The following is a 10,837-nucleotide window of genomic DNA, read 5'->3' on the forward strand; positions in this document are numbered from 1 at the left end:
CGCAAAGAGAGGCCCTGGATGGAAGGGAAGGGAGGGGGGGGGGCAGAGAGGCTTACAAATCAGCGTTACATAAGCATGACTCGGCACTTGATATCAATAAACAAGCGTCGGACCTGCAAGACGAGGGACGGCACGGAGAATATCATGGCCTCGTTAAAAATGGGGTTGGTGTCATCCCGCTTGGTGGAGGTCTTCTTCTTGCTTATCTTTCGCCCGTCTTGCAGGAGGTAGACTTTGACAAACGGGTCTGCAAAAAAACAAAACAAAACAAAAAAAACATGCTCGTTAATGCTATTGCAATTAAATGCGTGAATGCCGAGACAAGCACCAAATCTCCGATACACGTGTGCAATCTGCGGTGATGTATTGATTGAATGACATCAACTTGTTTAAATAGAACCCCCCCCTCCAAGAAATTCAAAGTGCGCATAACCTGCAGTGTTCTTGCCGTCAGTCCACAGCAGGTTCTTGCACTTAGCCACCACCACAGTGAGGCGTTCTGCCGTGGGCAAGTAGCTGAGAGACAGCAGAATCTCCCCGACAGCGTCAACAACCTAAAACAAGTCCAGTCACACACACGATACATGTTAGTATTCACGCATTTCCTGCAAAGCCCCAAACAAAAACATACCGATCGTAATTTAATGTTATGGTTAATATTTAATGAAATCGTAATGCACAGTCTTTTATTATGATGGCTTTTTTTTGCCCTAGCGAAGATTAAAAAAATAAATTAATTAACCCGCCCCCCCCTTTATGTTTTTCTTTTCAACTGTGAAAAAGGGGCGTGGCAAAAGGCGACCCGGCGGACTCCCATTGGTCATTGTTTCTCAAGTTTCTTGGACAGGTTGTGTCTTTTCCATTTTGTTGCACCCTGGATTCTGATTTTCGTATTTTCCGCACTATAAGGCGCTTTGGAGCACAAGGCGCACCTACAATGAACGGCAAATAAAGAAAGGTTTTCATATATAAGGCGCACGGCATGATAAGGCACATAGAATAGAAGCTACAATTGTGGTTGCGGTTACGGTATGCATCCACTGGGGAGAGCTACGCTAAAGGGAATACAATACAATGCAGCTTTATTTATGTAGCGCTTTCCCCAACCGCTGTAGCTGTAACAAAGCACTTTACAGAACATTTCAAATATATCGTCCAAGAAATCTGAATATTGATCCATATATAAGGCGCATCGGATTATAAGGCGCACTGTTGGCTTTTGAGAAAATGGAATGCTTTTAAGTGCGCCTTACAGTGCAGAAAATACGGTACTACTACTACTACGACTACAACAGTACTACTGCTATCAACCAGAGATTGTATGACAGTCTCGACTGACTTTGTTGACATCCTGGAGGTAGAGCCAGGCGTTGAAGGGTCTGATGGTGAGGTCCAGGTCCGACAGCTTGAGTTCGGCCACGCCGGCGCTGATGTTCCTTTCGTCGCTATCGATGCCGAAGGCGGCGAAACGGAGGCTGCACTCCTCCAGGGCGCACACGTCAATCGCCACCGAGAACCTCTCGTCGAAGATGACGGTGAACGCGTTCGTCTGCACCTGGCGGAAGACAGACGATGCTCGGGTCATCGTTGGTGTTTTTGTTTGGACGGCTCGTTGAATAGTTGTAGAAGAAAAGAAACATATGACTCTTGAAGTCAGCTTAGGGCCTCTAGCATGTCTGCCTTCTTTTCACGCACGTTTGGCACTAAGGGGCATGACAATTCCAGATGTTAGTCATTGAATTTCGTACTTATTCAAAAGGCTACACATCACAATTCTAATTTAGGTCTTTTATTTGTGATTGTTTTTTTGGGTTGTTTTGTTTTTTGTATGCATGACAATGGCCTACCCTCCATTTATTTCTTCAGTATTTAAAATGTCTCTTTTTTAAAAGTCTTTTACATTCTTTGCATAAGTGGAGCGTGACTGGCGAAAATCTAATTGCTTCCGTTGTGTATTTATTGTGTATGTGATGTGACAAAAAAAATAAAAATAAAAAAATCAGGAATTTGAGTCCAATCCATTAAAACACATTCCATCGTCTTACCATCACTTGTAGATGAAGTCCGGGCGCTTCCCTCTCTGAATAAACATCTCTGTAACTCGGTTGTAAAAGTCCTCCGATTGTTTCAGCTCGGAAAGTCTCGCCGTCTCCATAGCGATGGTCGCCAGTGAACCAAGTCTTCCTTGATCCGGGCGATTCCGTGCAAATGTTTCGAGTCGTTTCGACGTTGAGACTGACCGTTCGTCGGACGTTGTTGTAGCTGGCAAAGTGAGGGCAAGCTGGAGTAGCTTTGTCGCCTCCGGCACAGTCTGGATCAAATCCTGTTTGGCCAAAAAGCTGAGAAGCTCCTCGGGAGTTTGACATTCATTCCTAACGGTTTGTGAAGAACACAGTCCGACCAGATCGGCCTTGAGTCTCACAAAATCAAAGAACCGGTCATATTTTGACAGACTCCGCACTTTGCTCTCATAAAAACACATCTGCGACACATCACTAAATTTTGAGCAGTCAACCAATTCAAGGAATGCAAGCTCGCCAAAATGATCCAATAGAGTTCTCATTTGGACACTGGCATTGTCCAGAATCTGATCATACATCAATTTCCTTTCATCTCTGAGAGATTGATGACCAGTTTTAGTTTCGGGGTCCGTCAGGCCAAGCGTGGCACATCTCTGCTCAAATCTCTCGTTGAAAGTGTCAAACTTCGGTTTCCTGCGTTCCACGCTTCCCAGTGTGTCGCGGATTCGTTCGCGACAATATTCAACGTCCATCGTTTTGTTTTGAAGCCCTCGAAAAAGCGCATCCGTTTCAGTGGCAATGTCCTCGTAAACCAGGAGCAAGAAGCACGTGGAGGCTTTGGACAGCCACTGATCGTATCCGGTGGCCAACAAGAGAGTGTCGCAGTCCCAGCTGTGGGGATTTTCACTTATAATGCGCAATGCGGCGCACAAATCAACTTGATACTTACTGATTGCCTTCAAGAGTGTGGCATTTGAGCTCCATCGCGTGGGCGCTGCCCCGGGTAACCGTCGCTGGACCACATCATCCAGCAAGCTGCTGCGCTTTGCGGATTTTGTAAAAAATCTCCCTAGTCCGTCCGCGGTTTTTAAAAAGCGCCTACAGGCAGGGATGCCTTTTGCCGAATGCCACAAAACCAGATTGGGTTTGCGCGCGTAACAGCGCATAGCTTCGGGTGCTTTGTCTTCCAGTTGTGCCTGCAACCTTTTCAAGTTGGATGACATCCCATCAGTTCCTTCGTAAGTCTGCGCGACGAGCTTCTGAACGCAGTCATACTTCTCCAACACTCCCAAGACGTCCTCCTCAACAGCAGGAGCTCGTCTGTCATTCAACCCGAAAAACGCCTCCTTGACTTCACATCCGACCTCACTGGTCGCCACGTAGCGCAACACCGCAAATATTTGCGCCTCGTTCGTGTCATCTGTCGTCTCGCCGACTTCCAAGGCAACAAACGGAGCCGCTTCAATCTCCTTTTTAATGTCGCTTCGAATGACGTCAGCGACTGCTTCGATTAAATCCTTCTGGATTGCGTCCGACGTGCCGGAGAACGCGGTCGGCGTTTCCAAATGCCTCGCTAAATTGTCATCGTTCTCGGCGAAAGCTCGTACGAGCTCCACAAAGTTTCCGCCGAACGGCAGCCCCTGTTTGGCGAGGAAACAGGTCGCGTCGATGAGGTGCTTCAAAATCTCTCGGTTTTCTTTTACCTTGGCGTTGTGGATGCTCACGGCAAGTCTGCGCTGCTCGTCCGCAGCCGAATCTATCATCGATGTGCCGAATGTTTTCAAGGCGATCTGGCTTTGGATGTGAGAAGTGGATCTTTCGTGTTTGCCAAGGCTTCTCTGTAGGTTTTTCATGTCACAATATCCATTTTGTGTCCACACGCTGTCACGGGTGGAAAAGAGCAAGCAAGGGAAGCAGAAGAGGCGACTTCGTGCGGGGCAGCCGCACAGCCAGTCCTTCCGCGCGTACCACTCGGTTCGAAATGAGCGAGACGATTTCGGAAGCACGTCTCGAATCTCCGGCATCGGCCTTCCTTGGTCGATTAAATCCAGTTGGGTTTGGTAGTCCAGGTTGGAGAAGTTTTTAAGCGTGTATATAATATCTTCTTCCATGTTTAGCTTTGGAGCCATGCTGCCTGCAGCTAGCTTTCTTCTTCTTTTTTTTTCCATTTCCGCCAGTGTAGACTCCTCTGGGCGTGCTACTGCCACCCACAGGTCAACGTTAACGTAGCATTTTATTTTGTGAAACTATTTTTCACTTCAAGGACTTCATATTCAAGTTTTGGACGATACAGATAACAAAGTAGTAGTTATTCCAGTTTGTTTCGACAATAATATAGGTTATTAACATCAATCTCAAAAAATGAAAAAAAAGGAAAAAAGAAGAAAAAGAAAATGGGAAAACAGACGATAGACTTAATTGATTTCGGAACGGGAAACACACAAAGTCATCATTTTTGACGATGAAATCATGATTGGATTCCAAAGCAAAGAATAGAGAAAAGATATAGAACATAATTTTACTCAACCATTATTATATTTATTTTTTCCCTTCATGATGCAGGTGAGGTCGTGACTCCCTCTATTGAATAAAACTCTGGGTATATCTTTGACTTCAGTTACCTTCAGCAAATGCTATTGTGATGTACAGTATCTTGCTTCGACATGTACTGAATAGTTTCACATGTGTGAAAAGAAATATGATTTGATCCCAGCCACTCTGGCCATGTTCAATCTTTGACTTCAATTACCTTCAGCAAAGGCTATTGTGATATACAGTATCTTGCTTCGACATGTAGTTATACATGTGTGAAAAGAAATATGATTTGATCTCAGCCACTCTGGCCATGTTATGTTCAAGACGACTCAAAATCACGACAGTACTTGATATTTTATTTTATCTTAAAACAAAACAGAACATGATCACTGTGGTCATTTGGCTTGCAACTGATTTTCCGCCCTCGGATGCAACCGTGTGATGAGAAATAAAAATGAGCAATGCAGGTTACCAGGCAACAAGTAACACTCTTGGGGGGTTGTATGAGGATGTAATTTTAGCATCTGATCTCACCCCAGAGCAAAAAGCCAATGTTTTCGTCCACACGCGGACAAAGAAGAGCGCCTCGAATGCAAGACCACCTGAGGGCTCTTATTGATTTTATGGATGAGTGGGAGCATGGAGGCACCAGGAATTCAGAACACAACGCTGGACAAATGAGCCCGCACGGGGCTCGGCCTTGGACTTTGCCTCCTATTTATTTATCCCGAACTGTGCACAAAAGGCTGATCCAGCGTGCAAAGCAGAATGCAACCGTGTGCGTGCGGAGGAAGGTTTGCGAGTCAAAATGAGCGCGCAGGAAGGAAGTGACAGCTAACTGATGAGCTGTGAGGAAGATGAGTGTAAAAATGAGCGTAGGGGATGAGAAACAAAAGAGGCGGTGCACGGTTGGGGGGGGCAAAAAAAAAAACAGCAAGTGTGGCCGCCAAGACGGAGATGCAGCATACGCATGATGATTATAATCAAAAATAAAATGAAGGCGGAGCTGAGACGTTAGCTGATGTCGGCATTTTGTGTCTTTGTCGAGATGTGGCCGCTGGAGCGCTCGACTGAAAATCAGATTAACTCTCGACCTGAGCTACTTTACGCACCGCTCTTGCAGGACGTAGCGGCCTACAGCGAACAAAACACGGGCGGAGCAAGAGACGTTAGCTGATGTCGGCATTTTCTGTCTTTGTCGAGATGTGGCCGCTGGAGCGCTCGACTGAAAATCAGATTAACTCTCGACCTGAGCTACTTTACGCACCGCTCTTGCAGGACGTAGCGGCCTACAGCGAACAAAACACGACGGTCGTCTTTCGTCCCTTTGCCTTCATAAATAATTTCAAACTAGCACCTGGTGGTGCCTGAGGGTAGTGCAGACGTTACGCTCAAGCGGCTCTTAAAATAATTCCACACTTGAGAGCAATTGGATTTAAGAGACAGTGGAGATAACGTAACACGAGAGTGATCGTCATCATCTTACCCTGGTGACTCCCACGTTGAGCTCTTCCGGCCCCAAGGAGATCCTGATAAAGCATCCCGGAAAGTCTCCCTCCTCCCTCTCCAGCAGGTCCTTTCCCTGATGAGCGGTAATGTGCAGCGTCCCCTGGCCGGCATGCCGGGCGGGCTCAAACTCCAACGTCACCTCCAGCTGGCCCACCGTGAAGTCGTGGCCAAAGTTGTTGGCCACGGACGAGATGGAGCTCAGCGAGTCGGTGGAGACGGAGCGGTTGAGTTGGACCGCGCCGCTCAGGTCCAGGTCCCGGCCCATCAGCTCCAGCTGTCCCAGCTCCCTGAGGGCGTCCGGGGTGTCGCCCAGGCCCAGGCTGGGCTTGCGGCTGGACGCCGTCGACATCCTGCGGTGGTTGTTGGCTGCGACCCGCTTCACAGGAAACACACTTTGAAATCAGACTCAGATGTGGCCGCTGGAGCGCTCGACTGAAAATCAGATTAACTCTCGACCTGAGCTACTTTTTGGGTTGATGCCTTGTGATCCTTTTTAAAATGAATGAGATTCTTGCTTAGGCAGCAGCAAATGAGTGGATGTTTTAGCAACGGAAATGCTTGGGCTGATGCAATTTCAACTGTGTTGTGGTTCTTGCTTCGGCTTTGTTTACGCAACGCTCTGGCAGGACGTGGCGGCCTGCAGCGAACAAAACACGACGGTCGTCTTTCGTCCCTTTGCCTTCATAAATAATTTCAAACTAGCACCTGGTGGTGCCTGAGGGTAGTGCAGACGTTACGCTCAAGCGGCTCTTAAAATAATTCCACACTTGAGAGCAATTGGATTTAAGAGACAGTGGAGATAACGTAACACGAGAGTGATCGTCATCATCTTACCCTGGTGACTCCCACGTTGAGCTCTTCCGGCCCCAAGGAGATCCTGATAAAGCATCCCGGAAAGTCTCCCTCCTCCCTCTCCAGCAGGTCCTTTCCCTGATGAGCGGTAATGTGCAGCGTCCCCTGGCCGGCATGCCGGGCGGGCTCAAACTCCAACGTCACCTCCAGCTGGCCCACCGTGAAGTCGTGGCCAAAGTTGTTGGCCACGGACGAGATGGAGCTCAGCGAGTCGGTGGAGACGGAGCGGTTGAGTTGGACCGCGCCGCTCAGGTCCAGGTCCCGGCCCATCAGCTCCAGCTGTCCCAGCTCCCTGAGGGCGTCCGGGGTGTCGCCCAGGCCCAGGCTGGGCTTGCGGCTGGACGCCGTCGACATCCTGCGGTGGTTGTTGGCTGCGACCCGCTTCACAGGAAACACACTTTGAAATCAGACTCAATCCTTAACATGCCCTTCGAAGCAATTTCTTTCATGCTTCCCGCCCCATTCCGAACGTCCCGGCAAATGATATTTTTCTGCATCACACTTTTTTTTTTCTTTGTTTGGCTGGGACTTATATCCAGGTGCAACTTAGATTTATTCAAATTTGGGCTCAGATTCGCACTCCAGATCCCTGTTCCCACATCGGGTTGACAACCGCGGACAGGTTTCAGTTGGATTAGAATCTTCTGCTTCAACAGAAAAAGGTTTTCTTATAAGTCTAAAGTAGCTTAAGGTGAAGGTGGTGCTAATGCACCAAAAGTTCTTTGTCAACGGCCAAAAGAAAGTTGAGGAAGAAATGAAAAAAGAAAATGAAGAAGTCGTCACGGCAACTGTGACGTATGCTCGTTCGCTAGTTTCCCATGCTGCATCTGCCACAAACATTTCCTCTTTTCAGTATCAAAGAGCACAGTAACCGACCGGGATTCTTCCTTTGACCACAATGCGGTGTTGCACTCTACTTAAGGGAAGGCATTTTAAACTAAAAAGGAAAACTTTTCTGAAGTGGAAGTTTCAGCTCCACCCGGAACTCATTCGTTGCCGTCGACATGATTAGGAAACGCGGATTTGAATCTGACCTCTACTGTTCTTGGTCGCAGATTTAAATTTCTTTCGAAAAATGCGACTTTTAGTCCAGTGCGACTGATACATGCTAACAGACTGGTGCAACTACTCTGGAGCGACTTAATAGTCCCAAAAAAACTTTGGTAGTTTATGAATACAAAGAAGGAAGAAACCAAGATTGAAAACCAGAATCTTCATACACCACGATGATGCCGAAAATTATTTTGGTCAAATCTTACTACATTTGAACAAGAATTAAGCCATTAAAGCACTACATTAGTTGGCTTTTTTTTTTTTTTTTTTTTTTTTAAGGACTTTCTCCTGCATACAAAGTCTAGCGGCTAATCTTTTGGCTAGACTCTAGCCAAATAAGAACTTGGCAATTTGTTGTGTAAATATGTTGATTGGGACCCAAATGATCATATTCCAAGGTGAGCGGTTAGCCTACCTTTTGTCGTACTTCAGAGAAGGAGGTTCCGTATTTTTCCTGCAGATATCTGTAGTCAAAGTTGGGAAAGGGTGACGGTGCAGGGAAGGCGCCGGACCTCCACAGCTTCCAGATGTTCAGTCCCGCGGCGGCCAGCAGCACCACAAAGCCCACCAGGTAGATGCCCACCTCCCAGCCCGGCGGGTTACGCACCACTGTGAGGGTGGCACCAAGCAAACGGGAGACAAAAAATAAAAATAAATAAATTCAATAGCACATTTTTCATCCGCGTTGTGGCGTTGCAACAGGTTTCTCCAAATTGTAATGATCACCATTTGAAAGACATCAATTATTACATTTCCTGAGATATGAAATATTGTATATAGTATACAAATGTTGTAACATTCATATTCATGATACAGGAATAAAGGGTAGAAATGTGGCTTGTTTTACTGAACAATTTTTACAAACAAAATGTGCACCTTTTCCCCCTAGATATTATTATTATTATTATTATTATTGATTTGAATAATTTATCCTTATTTCTCTAATAAATCAATAGAGAAGAGGAAAGCAAGCAAGAAAAAAGAAAGAAAGAAAAACAAAAAAAACTGAGAAGGAAACTGAAAAGGTAAAGAAAGTAAGAAAGAAACAAAGAATAAAATAAGAGAAACAAGGACAGTTTTAAAAGAGACACCGGGGGGAAAAGCACAAGAAAAAAAGCGAAGCAGAAAGAAACAATGACAGAAAAGAAAACCGCAACAAAAAGATTGAAAAAAGGGGAAAATGAAAGAAAGACAAAATGGCATAAAGAAGGGAAGAAATAAACAAAACAGCAAGACAGAAAAGGGCAACACATTAAAACAACAATCAAACAAACAAAAAAGGACCCGTGCAGGTCTGGGCAGTAAAACAATTTTGCCCATTGACAAGGCACAATTTTAACATTGACTGCAGTTGCAATATTTGAGTCGTCGTTGCCTACTGACCACTCAGATGGTAGCCCGAGACATCCCCAGTCGGAGGAGCGGACATGGCGCAGCAGCCGGCCTGGAAAGTACAAAAAAAAGAAATGTCTCAGTCTCGGCGGCTGCGAGAGGCTTCGGCGCCCCCGCCGGCCCTCAACGGGAAAGAAACGCGACAGAAAACGCAGGGATGATGGAGAAAATATCTCCACCTGCAGCAGACGCGAGACACTGGCTGACCGCTAACGTCATTGCAACAAATAAATGAGGCCGTTATCCAGAATGTTGTTGGTTTTTTTTCTTCGATAAATAATCATCTTCACGTTCACTCATCTCTCAGCATTCACAGAATAAAAATGCGGAGAGCGTTGTTTACTCACAATGGCAATTGCATGTGTAGGCTACTTGTCTCACAGCCTTCAGACAAGAAGATTGCATCAGGTAGATTTGTTCATCTCTCAGCATTCAGAGAATGCTCCAATTAAATAAACATGCTCACGTCTCAGCATTCAGAAAAAAATATATCTTTAAAATAAATGATGGAATTTGCCCGAGTGCTTGTTTCTCCCACATCAGATGAAAATATGTTGTTTTAATTAAGAAAAATAAAAGTTTTGGTGAGATTGATTGTCTCTCAGCATTCAGATAACAGACAGTTTTCGTTAGGCAACAAAATAATGAGTGTGAATGCTTGTGTCGTCGTATTCAGTCAGCAGTTTTTTTTCCCGGGCATATTTTTAATCGGAATGCTTATTATCTCTCAGCATTCGGACAATAATATCTTTTGACACAAAGTCCCGTCAGTGTGAATGCTCATCTCAGCATTCAGACAATACGAGAAAGGCGTTTCAGGCATTAGCAGTGTCTAATTTTTATACACATAGCAACCGCATGAATGCTTGTCTCTCCGCATTCAGACCACAACTATTTTTGGACGCGCAAAATGCGAATGCTTGTTTTTCAGCATTTCAGACAAAAATCTTTTGACGCGGGAGCACCCGCGTGAATGCTTGCCTCTCAGCATTCAGACAATGCTAGCAAAACATTTCAACGCATATGAGTATGAGGGGAAATGCTTGTCTCTCAGCAGTCCGGGAAGAATATTCGGGACACATAGCGACGGTGATGCGAATGCTCGTTACTCAGCATTCGGACACGAGCTCGTGATTTTGGACGAGCATGTCATATTAGTGTCAATGCTCGTCTCTCAGCATTCGCGCTCGGCTCGCTCCTGAAAGCGATGCAGCACCGACTTGGCGTCCCGAAAGATGCCGTCCGACAAAACACCAGCGAGTTTCAGCATTGATCAAAAGGAGATGAGCCCACTCTTGAAAAAGACAGAGAAGACCACCAACGCAAGGCAACCCAACACCACGTCAATAGCGCGCATCCATTGCCGAGAGACTCATTGCTGCTGGAATCTCCTTCCAGCAGGCAGCTGCTCGGGGGAAACCGGAACATTACACTAATGACACCACGGGTGGAGGTGCGGGGGCGTGGCGGGGGGG

At 46.2% G+C, this 10,837-nt stretch overlaps 1 protein-coding gene across 6 annotated transcripts in view; it reads right to left on the minus strand.

Annotated features, from left to right (window-relative positions):
* The window catches only part of syt12 (synaptotagmin XII), a 17,097-nt gene that overhangs the window by 2,865 nt on the left and 3,395 nt on the right, over positions 1–10,837 (minus strand). For 2 of the 6 annotated variants that reach the window (XM_019893306.1, XM_019893305.1), the window contains 6 exons: positions 9,354–9,414; positions 8,386–8,579; positions 6,900–7,298; positions 1,340–1,555; positions 434–554; positions 114–247 (listed from right to left, as the gene is read on the minus strand). In XM_019893306.1, coding sequence (XP_019748865.1) covers positions 114–247; positions 434–554; positions 1,340–1,555; positions 6,900–7,298; positions 8,386–8,579; positions 9,354–9,399 — 1,110 coding nt within the window. In that variant the 5' untranslated portion in view covers positions 9,400–9,414. Of the gene's footprint in view, positions 1–113; positions 248–433; positions 555–1,339; positions 1,556–2,045; positions 4,350–6,042; positions 6,463–6,899; positions 7,299–8,385; positions 8,580–9,353; positions 9,415–10,837 lie in introns of those variants that run through there. The other 4 variants (XM_019893308.1, XM_019893307.1, XM_019893304.1 and 1 more) reach the window with 4 other exon arrangements.

Source organism: Hippocampus comes, unplaced genomic scaffold, assembly GCF_001891065.2.
Source record: "Hippocampus comes isolate QL1 unplaced genomic scaffold, H_comes_QL1_v1.1 scaffold62, whole genome shotgun sequence".
NCBI lineage: Eukaryota > Metazoa > Chordata > Actinopteri > Syngnathiformes > Syngnathidae > Hippocampus > Hippocampus comes.